Source organism: Anguilla rostrata, chromosome 14, assembly GCF_018555375.3.
Source record: "Anguilla rostrata isolate EN2019 chromosome 14, ASM1855537v3, whole genome shotgun sequence".
In the NCBI taxonomy this organism is placed as follows: Eukaryota; Metazoa; Chordata; class Actinopteri; order Anguilliformes; family Anguillidae; genus Anguilla; species Anguilla rostrata.
The window spans coordinates 13,775,589-13,796,382 of NC_057946.1; the positions used below are offsets into that span (position 1 = coordinate 13,775,589).

General features: G+C 41.1%; 2 protein-coding genes across 2 annotated transcripts in view; one reads left to right on the top strand and one right to left on the bottom strand.

Moving 5' to 3' along the window:
* acads (acyl-CoA dehydrogenase short chain) overlaps window positions 1–20,794 on the bottom strand; it is a 276,335-nt gene that overhangs the window by 241,979 nt on the left and 13,562 nt on the right. The gene's annotated exons all lie outside the window — the stretch shown is intronic.
* On the top strand, window positions 18,090–19,641 carry cldn5b (claudin 5b). The gene has a single exon (XM_064307608.1). It carries the CDS (start codon window positions 18,295–18,297, stop codon window positions 18,940–18,942), a length of 648 nt encoding a protein of 215 aa, XP_064163678.1. The 5' UTR covers window positions 18,090–18,294; the 3' UTR covers window positions 18,943–19,641.

A 20,794-nucleotide genomic window follows, 5' to 3' on the forward strand; every position in this document is an offset into this window, starting at 1 on the left:
AATAACCAACTGGTAAGTTGTTAACAGTTGGTTATTGGTTTTCCCCAAATGAAACGTGTGTAATTACACCAAAGGAAAGTTACGTCAGATGCAAGTCCAAATGATACTGAACACCTCGCTGCCCTGGTGATGCAATCATTGTTGTGTCGCTGTCCTTACAGTAAGAGATCCACAATTGTGTTCATGGACATGACGGACATGACAGCTGGGCGCTCTTACCTGCCATTAGACGAGGCCTTGCATAGTGTCCAGTCATAGGACTCTGATTCTGTACTGATCGCACATCACTGCATCCCACACAGAAAAGATCCCCATAGAAGGCTAAATAAATAGATTTCAGTGGAAAAGCTATAAAAACAAATAGATGAAGGGAAAACAAAAGTCCAGATTTAGGCATGAATGCACAGGATATATTGGCAGTGTGTCACATTGACCTATTCAAAATAAACAATTGGCGCTTTAAAAACATTGAAAAATAAAAACAGTACTTGCTGCCACTGTCAGGCTACCAGCTTTAATTAAGAAGGATTATAATAATGACTCTCTGACAGACCGCCAGTCTGTAATTCCTTATTTAATAAAAACAAAACCAACTGTTTATTAAGCATTTATTAAATATTACATTCTTTACAGTGTGGTTCAGTGGAGTGAAGTCTGAATTTCACTCACTGCTCCTCTGAAATCATGGAAAGAAAAAGTTACGATTTCCATGTAACAGGAAATCAGAGTAATTTGTTTTACAGTGTGGGAAACTGTAAGTGGAATCAGAGAAAATGACCCCCCTGCATGTCTCCATCATACCCAAGAAGCTTGCCAGGTTCTGCCACTGTGAAATTTGGCCATGAACATCTGAGCTATAACATTTCCAAAATAAGTAGGGAATTTGGCTCTCTCACCTTTTGGAAGCCAAAACCCCAAAACTTGAGCCATGGGGTGGAAGGGGAATAGTTCTGTTGTAGTTCTATTCATTGTGCCCACGGATATATTTTAAACCGGGTGGGTGAGTAGAGTGAGCAACACAGAGTCTAGTCTAAGGCTGCAGAAATGACACACGAAATGTCGGCAGCATTCTCCATGCTAATGCGTCTCAACCGCTTCATTAGCCAGAGCTAATAGAGCTGTAGGGAGAACAATACGCCTTCACAGAGGGAGGAAGGCCATACAAATTACAGCCCCATTGTAATTCCTCTGGTACAAATGGTCTGTGTGTCTGGAGACTGTAAGAACAGAGGAGCAGCCCCTGCTCAGACAGGGAAAGTGCGTGGGGATCTGGATGGAGCGTGACATAGGAATAAATTAATAAGAGGCACAACACTGCAGGGAAAATGCTTATTTCTTTTGCTAAAAAATAAAAAGAAAACCCTTTAGCCTTAGCCTCATCAGCAGTGCTGTGCCTACTGCAAGTTTGTTAAGCAGTTTTTTTGCTGCAGCACCTTGATTTTTACATTTTTCAAGCACAAATTCTGTCACATGTGCAATAATATGCTGCGACAAACCATGACATGTTATGGAAACAAATGGGAAGCAGACAGGGACTGGGCAGGGTGTTTCATGCATTGCAGTACTTGTGGACCAAAATCCAAAAATTCAAATGTATAATAAATGCATGTGAAGCATCCCAAATCTGATGATCACCATTTACAAATGTACGGAAGTGTTACCTTGACAACCGTCACATGCCTCTATCTGGAGTCAAAAGGGACTCTTAAGCTGAAACCCTTGTGTCTGCACCAAGTGCTTGTACTTGCTATTTGACTTTTTTTTACAATGTAAAACACGTTCTCCATTTAGAAAGTGTATTGGACTGAAGAGGCTTCCTCAGCTTTTACTTTGGAGTGTTCAGAAAGCCACAGTCCAGCACTGTGCCTGTAGCCGTTATGCTGTGAGCTGCCCAGGGGAGAGCCTGTCTGAAAGTCAGCCCTTAATTGGATAAATGGATCTGAAACATGACAGCGAGGTCAAGCGGGCGCGGCTCTCACAGACCCGCCAGCGTACGTTCTCACCCCGGCATCTGCTCCCCGCCTGGACTGATTCACGGTGAGGCTCCTGCCTCTCCTGCCAGCTGGCAAACCGTTCACACGAGCCAGCAGCGACAACCGCCATGGTAGGAGCATTTGGAAGACTCTGCTGTGAGGTCGTGCGCTCCTGTACAGGTGGAACTGAGCATTTTTTCCGAGGCCTTCACTTAACCCTCCTGTTATGTTGCGGGTCAAATTGACCCTTTTTAAAGTTTGAAAATCTAGGAAAAATACTTAAAATTATTTTTTCAGTATGAAACTTCTTCTACTGGCCTTAATTAGTGTAATCAACATTTTAAATGAAAATGGTTCATTTCATGTATTTGCAAACCCCCCTGTATGGGGATTGACCCGGGAACATTTTTGCTGTACCTAAAAAATGAACAGAACAGGAGGGTTAAGTTATTGTTGTTTGTCAGGAGCTCTTATAAACGGCAACTTATTAGGTTGTTGTGTTAAGAAACACTAGAAAATTCAGCTCCCAGATGAAAAGACCTAAGAGAGGTGATGCTAGAAAGGCAAAGGAGGGGCGGATGACATACTGAAAATACCAAGACAACAACCCCGCCCCCCCCCCCCCTTCCCCCGGCCTTCCCGCTCCACACCCCACATCTACCCCCACTCCAAGAGGAGATACATTTTCCTGCAAAAACAGTAAACACATTTTTTCTTCTTTTATTAACAGAATTGTGTTTGTTTGGCAGCTCTGGGGCTGAATTCCACAGGGGAACAATAGGAGGAAGCGATTAAAGCGTGTGTTCCGATGATCCAGCCAACTTTAAACTGACACCGGAGTTTCAGGCCAGGCTGCGTAACACACTGAATCAGCGGATCCGGGATGCTGCAAAATAATGACTGCAATCAATCAACTTTAAGCAATTGCACATTTCTTCATTTGACTGAACGAATGATGACGGTTACCACACGTCCCATTTCACTCCTAACACTGGTGTCCCAATAGTTATGACTGATTGTTACAATCAACTGTAAGTAAAATGTCCATTTGGCCAAAATAAAAGCGCTGGACTCTATCACTCCAGTCGATGGGAAGTCACATGGGAGGACAGGCAGGAGATGTCTTTTCCGGCACATTCCATGTGTTTGATATTTTTTGTATGAGACATCAAGCAGAAGCCCTGACTCACTGTGGAATTAAAGGTCCCCTGACCTTTATAACAAAGAAAGAGAGGGTTCATTACTGTCCTGACTAAGTTCCCTCTCGGGCCACTGAATCATCCTCCCTCTTAATAGGCTTAATAGTTCCCTTGCAAGTGCAAGAAGATTGAGACTTATCATCATCATTATCATTAGCACTTGACCATCTGCATTTTGTGTGAACTTTCGCCCTGGGGCTAATGGAACTGCAGAGGGAATACATATCAGTTGTAAAAGTACTGTAGCCACACTTCAGAATAGGCAATGGAGAAATACAATTAACATATTGATACATCAGCACAGTGAGGTATGAGTTCTCCTGTAATACTAATGAAAAAAAACAAATCAGTTATTCAGTGATTTTACTTCCAATAAAATGGTCTAAAACACTAAAACATGTTTGTTTCATTACATGAAAATAACAGGTTCTGCAACAAAAAATGGCTGCATGTGCAAAATTAAGTGACCTAGAATATTTTCAGGAAGTATTTTATAAAGTTATCTCAGTAAATTCAAAACAAAAGACAATTCCAACATCACAAAAAATTAATTTGCTTTTCAATTTTATTTGAAATACTATGGAAGCCCGTTTCCACCACAGAAAAAAGGGTTTAATTTAATTAAATTCTCTTAATTAATTCTCGGAATTCTGATTTTATTTCTCACAATTGTGACTCAAATCTTGCATGAAATAAAGCAACAGTTTTTTTCAGAGTAAGCTAATGCGTTTAAGTTTCTTCATTCACAATTCCTTTCTATACCCAAAAAAGGTACGTAACGTTTGCCACAACCTCAAGTGTACCTCAAAGGCAGGTTTGGCTAATTCAATTCCGTCAAGCAAGCACCAGCAACAAGTTAGCCGAGCTATTCCAAATTTAAAATTAAAATTGCTCTGTACCAGCTAACATTCAGCTAGCGTTTGCTACACCACACAACTTTGCTTACAACTTCGCTACGCGCCATTACAAGAGAGGCTAGTACAGTTTCTGGTGCTAGATGTTTTGTTCACTTTCATATTTTAAATAGGCTACAACCCAGAAAGCAAGCGACTCCAGGCCAGGCATTAACCCACCCAACACGCAAAAAGACAATAGCCTATTTACCATTTGAGGTGGCCCCGATGGCATAAACTGATATAAAATATCATTGAAGGGATACCCCACCCCCATCATGCTGAACCCCACACCATTTAAGAACAAGGCCAAAAGTTGGTTGCAAAAAACTGGAAAAACTGAAAAAGTATTTGATTCAAAACAGAGAATAAAATATTTGTTCAAACAAAATTCAAAAGCAAATTCTATTCATTTAATGTTTTTGTTTGTTTCAAGAAGCATTTCACTTTCAGCTATTTTATTTTCAGTTTCGTTTCTTTGTTCAGAATTTACATAACGTTTGGCCCCGATCTAACTCCATAATCATCGCTGCAATCACGCTTTCTGGTGATTGCAGGGGAGGAGTCAGAAAACACAGAAGCCCATGGCTCTAGCTTATTCCCTGCAGTCTAAAATCTGTGATAAATGAGTGAATGAGTCAGTGGCCTGAAGGGAAGCTTCTGTTTCCCTCCTCCAGTCTAAAAACAGGACAGCCTCAACCAGCACACAATGGGCTAGGGAAAGATAAATAAACCCGATGCCAGCTGCGGTTCCTGACATGGCATGAGCCACCGTAACAGCAGCGGCAGCAGCACGTGGGGGTGACACGTTGCCTGTTATGTAACTGTTTCATGACACCCCCCCCCCACACACACACAAAGGTCAAGCACTCCATTCTCCAAAATAGGTGCCAATACAATACATAAAACAAAGACTGCGACCCATTATGAACTTTCCAAGACCAGCTGCGCAGTGTGACAGTCATCAGTGCCAGCAGATACACCCTTGCTGTTTGATCTCAATGAATATAATACAATAAGTTGCAAATAAGGGGATTGTTTTTTTAAAAATATAATAGCAGCATTTTTAAAAAATCATTGAAATATCTAAAAGTGGTAATATTTGCCCTTGTAAAGTGTTGCATCCTAATGATGTATTTTATTTTAATATATTTCACTGTATTCCATTTATGAAAGGGTACATACATCCACAGCATCACACAAATAACTCAGAAGAGAAGAGATGATATAACATGTCATAAAAGGGCACTTTTTGCTTCTCAATGCAGTGCAAAATGGTACAGTAGGAATATAAATGTACAATATGCATGGCTTGTCAGACAGGTGTATTACATTAATGATTACTGTTTACCTTTCAAAATCATGAAGCAGTTGCTCTGTTTGGCATGACACCAAAATGCACACTCAAACAAATGAGCACACTCAGCAAAATGTTCATTGTTAGAAAGAATGTTCAATAAGCACATTGCGCTGTGTGTATTTTAGTATATTTTACACGTTTTGGGCTTAGCATTTTAGCACAACATTTCTTAGCATTATTCTGACAATAATAATGATGCATTTTATTGACAATATGTTGAACCGAATATGTAGAGCTAATTTCAGTGCTTGTTTCAAGATATACTCCATTACGGTTGAATTAACACTGAATAATTTATGTGATTTCACTCATTATCTTTTCTGTACATTCCCACCCCCAGCCCCCCTCCAGCCGAGGGGACAACACTGTTGTGGACGTAAAATTATTTGGAGTGTATCTGGTATAAGGAACCTGGGATAAAACATGGGAAATCAGGGGGTGCAGGGGGGCTCCTCCCAAACTGGCATATCCCTCAGGAGCAAGACTGGCAGAGACAATGGCGGGAAAGTCACAGAGAAGAGGCTGCCCCCCCCATGCCTTCCTGAGGGGAACAATCGTTTCAGCCTACGGGAGGAGCGCTAGCCTCCCGCCGCTATCTGCCCTTTCCCGGATCATCGCCACGGCCTCGAATTGGCCGCTTCCCACAGACGGCGTGGGAGAGAGGGGGCTCCAGCACTCCTGCCATTGTTACCGCTTCCTTTGGCCATTCGCACTTGTGCCTGGGGCAGGCCCTTCTGACAGAGTGAAGGCCCTCCGCTGTATCAACATGACCCCACCATTCACAAAGAGGTCTTAAATTGCCCATTTCCTTCTCTGTGAGACTTATGTGATATTGAAATACGGATCTAAAAAGCATTTTGGCTGTTTTTCCATATTTTTGATCAGTTTTGGTGTATTTTCTTCCCTTTTCCCCTTATTTGGAACACCTAGGTGCTTTTGGAAGTCACTTGGGAAGATTTTTGCAATTGTACAATGAGATTGAGGAAATTCTGTAAATCGAAAGTGGTTGAACCCATGGCTAACTGTTAGCCACAGTCAGCACTGGCACGGCTGGTGTTCAGGCAGACTGTGCCTTCCCGACAGGCCCAGTAAGGAGCATTTTTTGAAAATGGAAAGTAGCACAATGAAAAAAGATTGTATCATTACAGGAATCTAGCATCACTTGCGGGAAATGGGTCAATCCAGGAAAAGACTACTTTCAGTATGACGGTCCGCCCATTAAGGCTGCGCTGCGGTGATCTTTCTAGGAATTCCCAGTCCACTACAGGAAATGTTTACTGTTACGCTTGGTTATGCACTGTATCGCCACCAGATATGAAACACTTGGGGATGAAGGTTTGGGCAAAAGGTACACATGTCTCCATACAGGACCACGGTCAACGGGGTTCAACCAGCTATGCTGTCCCAGGCCCTGGAGGGCGGGGGGGGGGGGGCTGTGAACTTGTGGTAAATACTATTGTTCTGGGCCCACAAAAATATTATAATATAATTTTCCCCCGGGCCCAGGGCTTTCAGCCGGTAGCCCTCCCTCCATCTGCATACTCTAAGCACGTTACTGACCACGGACACTAGCAACGGCTCTCTGGTAACATAAATGTTTTTTTTAGTGGATTTAGCGAGTCCAATAAGTTGTAACCACTGGTATTTTAGACTGAATTAAATCTGTTAAGGCATTCAATCTGTAATCTTTGTGTAGTACCACTTGCAAGCAGGTGGCCACACATTGCTTCACAATAAAGATTCTTTTGAGGTAATTAAAGAAAATTTTTTTTTGGAGATTTGAGATAAACTTGAAATTTGCCTAAAAATATTAACCAACATAAACAGGGAATGTTCATAATTTTTCTTTGTTTTGTACTTTTTTGTATCAAGACACAATCAGACAAAATACAACAAGACAGGAAAAACACTCTCTCTAAAAATGAACTTAAATTTCGGTCAACGAGGCTCCTTCCTCTTTTGCAGATTATCTGTACCATAACTATGTTTCATTGGTTCAAATGCAAACAGAGCAATTAGTTCCTCCCAGTTTTAATTACAGACATGTAGAATTTGAGTCCGTTAAAGCAGTGATTGGCAGGGAGCCAATGGAAGTGACTCATGGGAGAGTTTGTTGGGGCCCCTGTGGATCTGATCCTATGATATGAAAGAAAAGTGACTAATCCCACGCAAGAAAAGTGACTAATCCCAACTATTACATTCTCTCCGGCCTTGAATGGTTCTTTGCTTTCTTCTGGCAGAGATTTATCAGGAGGCAGGTGTGTGAGGCAGCCCAAGATTACTAACACCCATGTCATATCCTTGCAACACCCACAGTACAGTAAATACAAACACAAGCACGCACATCCTCTGAGCCAAACTGACAGCTTCTCTTCCACTGTGTACTCCACTGGCTTAGGTGCCCAGGAGCACTGTGCAGGTGTGGTCCAGATCCTAACAACAGGATGTGCCACTGCCTTATGTGCAAGCATCTTCACCCGTCTTCACTTGGAAGAACCAACCAGGAGCCCCACATCTCACTACTTCTAATATAACTAGCATGGCAATTCCCAGCCTGGGTGAATACATTGCATTATGTTACTTTATTGGCATTTAGACTGTTACATAGTATCCATTTAGACTGGATATATGCTGAAGCAACTCAGGTTAAAGGATTACTTTTAGTTTTCTCAACTTGGACCCATATTTTCACCATGCTGATCGGTAATGCTAATTATTACATCACATCTTTCTGAGAACCACTCCACCCTGCTTTGCAATGCAGGACATTCATTCAGGTAATTTCCATCAGTCCATTACCAGGCATTTGGTATTTCTAAAAACAAAACTACTTTTTTTAGCGGAAGCATACATTGTTCCCAGTTCTCAGAACTATGCCATGCAGGGAAGCGAGTGGCGTGCTCAGCCAAGGAAGTCACTCCTGGGGCGACATAGCTCAGGAGGTAAGCGCGGTCGTCTGGCAGTCGGAAGGTTGCCGGTTCGATCCCCCACCCTGGGTATGTCAAAGTGTCCCTGAGCAAGACACCTAACCCCTAATTGCTCTGATGAATGCAAGGCATCAATTGTAAAGTGCTATATAAATGCAGTCAATTTACCATTTACCATTCACTGTGGTGAACAACTCACACTCTTGTGTGCATGAACACAGACTGCCGCAGTGCAAGTAAGGAAGTTTTTCTACAGTGCAAAAAAGTATTGAAAATTAACATTATTATTATTACTAAAGTTTGGAACAATAACTACCCACAGATATCTATTAAATACATTTGTATATGTTGATCAAGCTTTAATTTGGTGGAAAGCCACATTTAGAAGGCCTTTTAAGGCTTATTTGCCTGGCCCCATTAGGCTGCATTGCAAAGCAGAGTGGAGCCGTTTTCAAGATAACCAAACCTCCACAAAGTTATTATCAATACTGATCAAACTGGTGGAATTAGTTCAGACAAATGGGTCAAAAGTTATCAAAAAAAAAAAAAAACAAAGTTATCTTTGAAGTACTTTGCTCAAAGGTACAACAGTTGTGTCCTACCTAAGACTCAAACCAGCAACTTCTGGGTTACAAGCCCAGTTCTCTAACTATTATACTACGCTGCCGAAAGGTACAAGTAAGCAAGTCATCTAGGCACAAGCAGGCCCACATTCATCAGAAAAATGGGTATCAGCGAAATCAAACAGACCCAGCCTGACCGGAGCCAGGCCACAGAGGCTGGAGAGGAGGTTTATTTTACCTCACTGTCCTGTTATGCTCTGGTGAGGGGCCCTGCCTGATCCCCCTCCACCCTCTTAATCTGATAGCAGATTCAGAGCCCCTGGCTGTCTGGAGCTGCCCTGGAACAGAGCCACGCGGCTCTGATACGTGGGCACGCAAGGCGCAGGCCGAGGAAACACCGGGACAGGATGCGCGTGGAACGCATCGCAAGCTTTTCAAACGCCGCCAGCCCCACCGCCATTGTCTCAGGGTCCGCCTGGCCCGTCGCACTTCCCTGCGTGGGCATTCCGCTTCGCACACCTGCCTCCTGCCGAGCGCTCCACTTCAAATGATGCTGCCGTCGTCCTGGCGTTCTACCTAAATTCTTCCACCAATTAACCTTCCATGTGGCCAGAGGGCTTCTGTTTTCCTTCCGTGGCTTGCTGCTGCTCTGAACTTCACCCTATAGAATTCTTATCGGCTTCCTCTGAACATGTCCTCTGACCTGCTTACAATTTCTTTCTTGCCTGCAAATTCAAAGACTGAGGGTCACACTAAACCTTGAAAAAAGTCTGCCTTCTGTCTAACGACAAAAGAGTAAACCTGACGGCACTATGCTTAAAGAAAATGGACCCGCCTGTGAAACAAAGCAGCTGTGAAATTCAGCACAGCGGAGGAATAGGCAAGCATGAGACGGCCGTATAACTACAGCACTGCGTGCTGATTGCTCTCTTAAAACACAGGTACTGCTGCATCCTGAGCTGTTTATTGACCACTGTTGACTTTATTGTAAACATTAGCTTCAGCAGCAAATTTAGCATGTCACGAAAAGAGGTAACCAGGTATTCTGGCAAAGCACACCAGCTGAAATTAAAGTGGCCAAGGTTTTCAATCAATCAATCGTTTTTTTTTTTGTATAGGGTCAATAAAAGACAAGCTGTCACACACTGCTTCATGAAAATTTCACAAAGGGAATAAAGAAAACATAAAAAACACACAATTTTGACAATTTGGAAGAAAATGGACAGTGATTCCCCAGTCTGTTGCAAGACTATTAACTCCTGGAAAATAGTGTAACACAAACACAGACATACTGATCAAAATAGACCAGCACTTTTGAAGATGCTGCTTATGTTGGGCATATTAAAATCTGATGGAGAATGTCAGGTTGTGTAACAACCGACTGACTAATGTGAATCCAGTCTTTGGTGAATCCAGTTCCATACAAACAAACTCTTACTTCTTCTTGTTGAACCACATCCTGTAAAGCTAGACTCGTGGACTCATTTTTGTTGGGGATAGGTATTCAATGGCAAGTTAAAAATATAAATTTACACACTTTATTTAAAGACTAAACATGCTGTATTGCTTTAGGCACCAGGGGCTTTATCCATAAGAGTAGGTCAGTTAAATACGGTGTTCACAGGAATCCCCAGCTGCACCATTATCTCTCAAAATTCTTCCCACCAGCTAATTATGCAATTTAGTAGGATAATTACTACCGCAAACCATTTCCACTCCCTGCAGCAGAAAGAAAAACAAACTACACTACCAAACTGGACTAATATAGGGATGAGGAAAGACAGAGAAGCACTTTCACAAGTGGTTATTGCTTATGTATTATGAGGATGATAGGGATTTTTTAGATCCTTTGGCAGTAGGTGCAGAAGAACTAGATCTTCAGCCTGTGGGGTCTGATGGATGAACAGACATTCCACGCCAACAGGAAGAGGAAGTAGAAGCATGAACGCAATGCCCTGGCTGGACCACCAGGAGTGAAGGGGGAGACAGGAATCATGCCTGGGGTCAGGTCCTCTCGTCAGGGTACATTACACCTTAGTACAGGTCCTTTCACAAGGGTGCACTACACCTGGGAAATGATACTCACATAAGGGTGACCTATACCCAGGTTAGAGTCATAAATAAGTCTGCAGTACATGATGGTACACAATAATTGTGTTCTGTTATGTACAGTGCCAAAAAGTATTTGCCCCTTTCCTGATTATTGCATATTTGTTTCACATGGAATAGTTTTAGACAAAATTTAATATTAGACAAAGGTAAACACAAACTACATTTTTCAAAATTATTTAATTTATTTAATGAAAAGTTATCAAATACCCACATCACCCATGTGAAAACACATTTTCTGCTTTAAACTGTTTGATCCAGCTCCTAATAACTGGTGCCACCACCTTTGGCAGCAATAACCGCTACCAATAAAATTTGATATCAGTCTTTCACATCGCTGTGGAGGAATTTTAGCCAACTCTTCTTTCCAGAACTGCAAAGGATTTACCAATTCATACGGTAGGTAGTAACTGTTTGTTTCAGATCTTGCCACAGCAACTCTCTTTGGTTCAAGTCTGAACTTCAAAACATAAATTTAGTTTCTTTTCAGCCATTCTGATGTGGACTTGATTTTGAGTCTTGGAGAATTGTCTTGCTGCATAACCCAATTACACTTCAGCTTCAGCTCACAGACACATGACTGGACATTTCTATACCAGAAAGAGAATAATTCATGGTTCCTTCATGGTTGTCCAGGTCCCCAGGCAGCAAAGCATCCCCACACCATCACGCTACCACTACCATGTTTGACTGTTGGTATGACGTTCTTACTGTTAAATGCCATATTCGCTTTACGCCAGACATAATGGGACCTGTGTCGTTCAAAAAGTTTCACGTTTGGCTCGTCTGTCCATAGAACTGCAGATGTCCTCAGATGTGAAATGAGCTTTTTTTCTCTTGGTTAGCAGTGGTTTCCACCCTGAAACTGTCCCATGAATCCCAATTTTGCACAGTTTCTTTCCTATTGTGGAATCATGAACACTGACCTTAGCTGAGACTAGAGGGATCTTTTGTGACTACCTGGATGAGTTGTCGCTGCATCCTTGGAGAAATTATGGTGGGCTGGCTACTTCTGGGAAGATTCACCACTGTTCCAAGTGTTTTCCATTTGGAGATAATGGCTCTAATTGTGGTCCAGTTGAGTTTCCGTGCCTTAGAAATGGTTTTGTAACCTTTTTCAGACTGATATATTTAAACAACTTTTTTTCTCATCTCTTCTGGAATTTCCTTTGATTGTGGCACAATGTGCTTGTAGAAACTGTGACTACTGGTGAGTACTTCACTCTGATGGTAAGATTCAATATGAGTGAGGTTCAGATTCAACAGGGCTGACATCAATTAAGCCTGGCTGTGTTCAATCCACTGAATCTAATTCACAGTTAAATTTAGTTAATTGTTTGATTGAGTAATTAAGGGAGCAATTACTTTTTCACATGGGTAATATGGGTGTTTGGTAACTTTTTTCACTAAATAAATGAAATAATTTTTTAAAATATGTTTTGTGTTTCCTCAGTTTGCCTTTGTCTAATATTACATTTAAAGATCTGAAACCGTTCAGCCTGCAATAATTGAGTAAATCAGGAAAAAGGAAAATATTTTTTCATAGCACAATATACTTGTGCCATATTGTTTTTCATTAGAACTGATTGTTTTGCATTCTATACCGTAGCTATACAAGCAGCAAGTACTTACTTATGTCCCCAGATGTGTACTTCCATATTTGACAGGACTGGGAATTTATAGTATGCATCAACACATACTTCCTTCCCGGAGATCATTCTGCTAAACATAGCAACCATCACTTAGTTAAGTAACAATTGGTGAAGTCAAAGAGAATTATTATTAATGTTGTTTTTCATTGCATAGTTCTGATATTCAGTACATCATGACAGATCTTCAATATTGAATTGTACTGTGACAGTGGGTACAGGAATTTGTAATAAAATAGCCACAGATTAGCTAACGGTCACTTGCAAGCATTCAAAACTAGCTGACCTTAGCTATCTGTATTTCTTTAGAGTTCAAATAACACTGAGCATTTCACTTTGTAGTGCCCTTTGCCCAAACACACACATTCTGCAGAGATCAGTGTATATAAAGAAAAGATGTTATTCTGGATTTGGATCTGTTCTGGGTAGTGGAATGGGAAAAGTAACACAGAGGACTGTTCCTCTCCTGTTGTCTGAGCTGTTGTGTGACCATTAGGGATTCTGGGAATTAATTCCTTGTGGGAAGAAAATGTGAATTTCCTGTTTAGAAAACAGAGTTTCCCCTTTGCTTTCAGCAATTGTTGCTTTTAAAGTACAGTGTTGAAAACACTAATCTCTAATCAAACAGTTGGAGTCATAGCTGGACCATGTTTTCCATTTTTCATCTTTTTTGTCTTCAGTCACCACAAAGCCATTACACTGTTATTCTGCATTAAGATACAAAGCAAGAAATTAACTTGCTTTGCTTTACAAGTTTGTTTTACCTCTGCTACCATTAGGTGAACTGGAGTTACCTCTACGCAGTCTGTCTCAACAAGATTATATATGGGGGGGGGGGGCAGCTGTAAAAAAAAATATTAGCTGTAGGAATGTTGATAAAAGGACACAGCAAAACATAGACACCATACTGGGTGACAGCACGCCTGGCCAGGGACCTAGACCCATTATTTGCAGATTACACCCTTTTAAGGCAGAAAAGAAAAACAGGAAGGAAATGAGTGCAAAACACCAGCCATTCTGCCATAAAAGCCCAACAAAAACAGCACCTGCAGTGTTTCTCTCACAAAACACGCTGAACTGACTCCAGCATCACACTGAATGAATAATGTTGCAAAAGATCAATTGCCATGACAGTTTGGAATTTAGAATTACCAGTCACACATTTTTAGTTGCACCCAGTAGCTTTATGGCATTAAAATTTGAATGCCTTAATGAAACTTTCCAAGCTGTTCCATTAACTGCAAAAACATAATGAAGCCTTGTAATAAACCAGCACATTATTACAGTGGTGTCACACTAAGACTAAACACCAGGGTAGACGTTGTACACAAAGAAGTGCAGAAATGGCACAAAGTCAGGAAAAAACCATACCAGTAAGCCATCAATCCCTTCTGGAGAACAATATACTGTAACAACCCATTTCCTCAATTCATTTTGATATTACATATCCTGTTCACTGACATATTAACACATGCGTTTTGAGAATAGGCTTGGAACCAGGGATTGATAGCAATGACCCACAAGGCTAACCTGTTGCTGATCTATTAATTCTCAATTGTTCATCACTCCCCTTTCTGATGCAGGCAAACATAGCAGCAGGCTCAAAACAAATCTGAGAAAAAAATGCATAAAAGGTTGAAAAAAGTTCCTTTACCTCCTATAGAAATCCAACGAATCAAATGCATGCACCATTTACAACTGAGACCATATTGGACTTTTTTTGCTATTTTGTGATTTTATAAAAATCTATTTTTTCGAACTCCTTCTACACCAATCACCCTGTTGTCACAGTTTTAGGGAGTCTGACTTTTTAATGGCTGAAGATGAAAATGTATACTTATCAAAAATAAATAAATTCTACTCCAAAGAGTTTAGTCATACCGCCCTCACAAAGTTTCTGGCAAATACACATAAACAGGAAGCGAGGCATTACTCCTGAATATTGTATGTGAATGGGAAGAAACGTTCACAGATGTATTTGGCTAAGAGCACCACCTTCAGAGAAGGCACGTTCTGTGAATTTCTGACCATAACTCATAGCATTTATTGGCCATGATTCAAAATGTGATTTCTATACATTCCCTAAATATGGCTGAATACGATTCACACAGTTGTTTAATTTCAGTGTTTTCCATCATGTCAAAATATTGAATTCCACTGCCAAAATGAACTCTTCTGAGACAGGCGAGCTAATGTTTGTGACCTATTCCAACCCTTTGGAGTATGCTACTATCAAGGCGTTTCCAGCCACTACTGCTCACTGGATGTTTTTTGTTTATTGCATATTCTCTGTAAACTCTAGGAAAATTCCAGGAGGGCGGCTGTTTCTCAGATGCTGGAACCACCACGTCTGGCACTAACAATCATACTGTAGTCAAAGTTGCTTAGATAACACATCTCGCCCAATGCTTGGTCAAAAAAAAAAATATATACCTCTTCACCGTGTCAGCATGTTTTATATATTGAGCAGAGTTACAGCCACATGATTCACTCTTTTGAGGAACAGGCTATTTGCGTTAATTGAGCAGCACACTTAATAAAATAGCAGGTGAGTGTGTTTGTGTAAGCAGGTAACAGTATGGTAACAGACAACAGTACAGTGAAATGTGTTATTTATTTGCTATACTAAAGGCATTTGGATTTGAGGTCAACGGTGGTGTTGAGAAGGGCTTTGAACGTATTGAACCTTGAAGCCGATGGGCTAATAACTCAATGGGGAAGAAGAGGCTACATTAGGTATGTAATCAAACAAAATTGGACAATTAAAATTTGAAAAAATGTTGCCTGGTCTGACTAATCTCAATATCTGCGGTGTCATGTAGCATTGGGCCAGAATTTGGTGTAAACAGCATGAATGCAAGGATCCATTCTACCTCATGTCAATGGTGCTGGCTGGTGGTGGTGGTGGTGGTGGTAGTGTAATGGTGTGGAGAATGTTTTATTGGCTCACATTAGGTGCCTTAATACCAACTGAGCATCATTCCAATGCCACAACACACCTAAGCATTGTTGTTGACCATGTGCATCCCTTTACGGCCACGGTCTACCTTTATAAAATGGATACTGTGCATTCAGCAGGATAGTACGCCATGTCACAAAGTACACATCATCTCAGGCTGGTTCCATGACAATGACGGGGACTTAATCTGATGACCTGCACAGTCCCCAGATCCCAATCCAATAGAGTAAATTTGGGCTGAGGTGGAAAAGGAAATTTGAGGCATGTGCTCAAATAAAAAAAATATGCAGGAACTATGTGATTCTATCGAGTCAGTGTGAACTAAAATCCCTAAGGAATGTTTCCAGCACCTTGTTGAATCCATGCCACAAAGAATTCAGGCTGTTCTGAAGGCAAAAGGGGGTCCAGTACTCAATAGGTGTACCAACTGCATTTATGACAAAGTGAGAAAGAACATAGCACTGAAGTGATGTAATGCAAGGCATATGTTATCAGGGAACACAGTACTATTGTTCATGTAGCTGATGCACGGGCTGGCCTTATAGAAATACTCATCTTGCCAACTAAAGCAGGCTACCGTGGCTACATGCGTAACCATATCTCAACGGCTATGCCTGACAAGCTATCTGGGCCCCAACCTCAGCCCTTTGGGTGGAGGAGTATTATTCCTGCATATCAGAAGTGGAATTATGGAAGCTGTTGAAAGCTTAACAAACAATGCATTAATTATCCAGTTACTTTGAGTAAGGTTTTCCATGCTTGACTGCAGTGCTTAGCTTCAGCAGCATTTTATATCCGAGATACTGGTTATTGTCTTTTAGCGATGATAACCTTACATTGTCTTGCTGTTAGGAATGTTTGACAAAACGCTTGGCTAGACGACAGACTTTTTACCGAAACTGTGAGCTAAAAAAAGGAAATTTGTATTTTTTTTTTTGTATATGCAATTTATCAGTGAAATACACCCACAATTTGCTGCCTGCTCAGGAAGAACATCCTCTACCAAAAAATAATAATACAGAAAGAATGCTTGATGTTTACTCCTTTTAAGCGCAACATATGGTTCTTCATTTTATTGTAGTTTCTAAAACTACCAAAATGTGGTTGGGTTTACTGAGTTCATTTTTACAGCTTATCTAGTGTGATTTTTTCCCCACCACTGGCTACCTCCTTTCCCCAATTGTTCTAGAACCATGGGAATTGAATTCCATTAGGACTGGCTGTTCCCCAAGGACACACTGAGAACACAAATCACAGGTTAGGCTTCACCCCTGCCTCACCAGCTGTCATAAACCAATGCTTGACAGTCTCATCACATATTCCGTGATCCACAGACCAGTTCTTAATGTCTGGAGCCCATGGTTGTTTTTAGTACATTACTACTCTACATTACGATATCTCTAGATTTGTCCCCAATCAATTCCCCTCAAATCTCTGCTGTTTATACTGGAATATGCTTGTCATTACAAGCATCCTGTTATGCTTTGCAATCAAATAAGATCATGATTGAATATTAGCAGCTTCCATAATGATTTCCCCATCTCCACCACCCCACTTTGTTTTTTGCAATGCTTGATACGTGACAGGAAATTAATTTAGTCATAAAATATAATCACAGAATTTCAGTGATTAAGGGAAAGAACTTCGCCCATTTGTTGACACCGTCTTGCTGTCTCCAAGGTCTTGCCTCTGACCAACTCTCCTCTAGATTACAGGTAGCCATCACGGAGCACATAGGGGACATCGTCCTATGTGATACTGAGAAATGTCCGTCCCCTCCATTAATAGTAGAATCCCAGACTCAAATTTCCTCTTTTTGTAATTGCGGGTGAACAAGCCTCCCTCGGTGAAAAACTCCTTAAAGTCTGCGTGCTGCTCGAGACCATGCTGATTTAATACTCGCAGTTCACAAACTGTAGCCTACACAAACTGAATGTGCAAGGCTATACGAAGGGTGTACAGCGACGTGGAAAAGCTCATTAAAATTAACTACTGCTCTAACATAGTTTCTATACTATTTGATTTCAAATGAGCCATGGTAATGCGTATTATTTAGAGAAATCGTGAGGGTAAAAACAACCAAGTCTTTGCGTGCAATAATAATGTATCGGTCTACTTCACGTCGTGAGTACAGTGGCGAAAGCTATGCAGTTTATAAATCTCAAACAGAAATAGAATCTGTGAGGGTAGATGTTACACATATAAATGAGTTGTGTTCACATCTTCGAAAACTTAAAATAACATAAATGTATGTGTGTACTTATTTGGAATAGGAAGCCTGTTTTGTGGGTCCACTTGTTATCTTTCCTCCAGCTGTCCTCCGTGCACACCAGTAAATAACTGCTCTCGCTCAAGTATGTTTTCCTTTGTTTCAGTCCAACTTCCTTGCCCTTTCATTGGCTGAGAAGGATGATGTGGGATCTTATTGGACCAAAGATTTCCCCTTGGTTTAACAATTACGGAGTTGAGCATCATCTATATTACAGTCCCGCTTTAACTGTGCCTCGTTGGAAGTGGTAAAGGACACAGATAAATACAGACAGGATAAGAGAGCAACTAGTAGATTTTAGGCATTAGGAAGTCCATTGTTTCTAGCAAAAGGCTACCAGACGACACATTAGAAAGTACATAATCAACGAAAATCGTAGAAAAGGGGGGTAACATGGTTTCGCCTTGCTTGGAATTACTAAATTTGGGATTATGCATCGGCGGCACTCTCCTGGTGATGGTGGCGTGTGGATTGCCCTCGTGGAAAGTGTCAGCTTATATCGAGGGCAACATTGTGGTCTCTCAGTCCATAAGCGACGGGCTGTGGATGTCGTGCGTGGTGCAGAGCACGGGACAGATACAATGCAAGGTGCACGACTCGATGCTGGCGCTCAGCAAAGACCTGCAGATCGCACGAGCCCTAACTGTCATCTCATCGGTGACTGGCATAATCGGAATGATTGTGGCCATAGCCGGCGCGCAATGCACCAACTGCTTCGGGACGCAGGCAGTGAAAGCCAATCTAGCAAAAGCCGGCGGCGTCATTTTCATCATCAGCGGTCTGTTCGTCCTCGTGCCTCTGTGCTGGATGGCTAATAACATTATTTCAGATTTCTACAACATGGAAGTACCAGCGACGAATAAGCGTGAGATCGGAGCAGCGATTTACATCGGATGGGCAGCTGCTGCACTCCTGATGCTCGGAGGCACGATGTTTCTCCTCCAATGCCTGGCAACTTCTAACTCTTCGTACCCAATTAAATACGCCTCAACGAAGGTTACTACGCAAAACAGGGACTTTGATAAAAAGAACTATGTCTAGCGTAGGCTAGCATTTTTGTGATCAAATGTGTTGCTTTTTCAGTGTTTACGTGTTTTTTCTAACTGTATTTTGAACGGGTAGGCCTAATTGACTTGAAGAAATAAAAATCTAGTCAATTCAAGAGACCATACTGAGAAAATTAATAGAACTATTAAAATTATTCACTTTCTGAAATCAGTTATCCGATTTCTAGCCACTCTTAATTTGAACTGTTCAATGCCTGTTCAGTGTGCCAGTAGTACCAAATAAAATAATCGCATTTAACTTTACTGTACATCAGTTTTATTTAGTATTTTAGAAATGTTTTGTGTGTTATTTTATATCTTAGTCTACAATATTAGCCTATACAATGTATACGTTATAGTAGACTCACTAGTTCATCGGTTTTTTTTATTTTACTGTATGCTTTGGAGTGTGGCAGTTGTTAGTCTGTTCTACCAGACTCGCTCTGTTGAACATGTCCTTTTTTGTGTGTGCAAATGACCGTATTTACCGGCACTGTATCCTGGTAAACATGGTGTGCAACTTGTCAAAGGTGAATATGCATTATAAGGGACAGGAAATCTATGTGTACAGTAAAATGAAGACTTTTGTTGTATTTATAAAATGACAACTTCTGTATCTCTCCCAGATAAAACGATGCATCCTTGTTTTGCCCAAGTAATTACAATACATGAATAAAGAGTTATTTGAAACATGTTTTGCAGCTGTGTTGTGAGGTATCGTACCTTTTTAAGGCCACTAATTATCATATATATATATATATATATATATATATATATATATATATATATATATTGTTGGTTGGGGGGGGGTATAAATACAATCGCTGAACTTTTTGTGTTTAGCATTGTAATGTAGTACTAGTCATTTACAGATGACTTCCTGCTGAACAATAAGCAAACCCCAAAAACTCCAGCACCCTTGGATTCGGTGGCTAACACCACTATAACTGTAGGTACCAGTTATAAATGACTGCACATGATTTTTGTTTTCTTAGATTCCACAGTTATCCATATTTTCCCAATTAGTGATGCACATCTATTAGTCAAATCAACCTTCTTTGTCATCCATGATTTAAAATGAATTGTCTGCGCAGTTGCTGCATAAAAAGAGAATGTTAAAAGTCGCTATGGAAGACAGTAAATCAGGCATCTTGGGCGGTAATGAGATGGGGGCAGTGCTGAGGAATATCACGTACAGCAGCAGGTCAGGTGCAGGATTAGTAAGAGCTCCATCAATAAACAAAGGAGTAATCAGACACACTTGGAAGGCTAGGCGATAGGAAAACGGAAGGAACTGGATGGGGATGGGGGTGGGGGTGGAGGGGGGTGGGGTGAGGAGTTGTACCTTTTCACAAACACTCATAGCCAGATGTGAGATATGACTTCACGACCGGCTTCTTTCACATAATGACCTCATGCCATATCTGGTAAATGTTGAAAAGTAGGGGGGGGGGGGGACCATTTCCAAAGTTCAAAATTTAGTCAACCGCCAGATCAGCTGATGTTTACCTTTAAATGTGTCCCAGATTTCCTTGATAAGACTGTTTCCTCTGAGGCAAGAGAGAGAGAGAGCTGCAGGCCTGCCAGGTGGATCAGAGAAGCACGTCCCCAAACCAGGAAGGAATTCTATACTATACTGCCTCCTTTGCAAAATATGGAACAAACAATTCCATTTATAATAACTTGCTTGACTGTGGATGGGATTCAATCATCTGTCTGTAACTTTGACAAACAAAAGCAATTCAAAATTTTATCACAGCTTGGTGAGTTTGGCACTCAAAGAAAGTGTAAGTTTGTTTGCAAGTCAAAGTTAAAGACAAATGATAGATTCCCAGCATTTTTTTAAA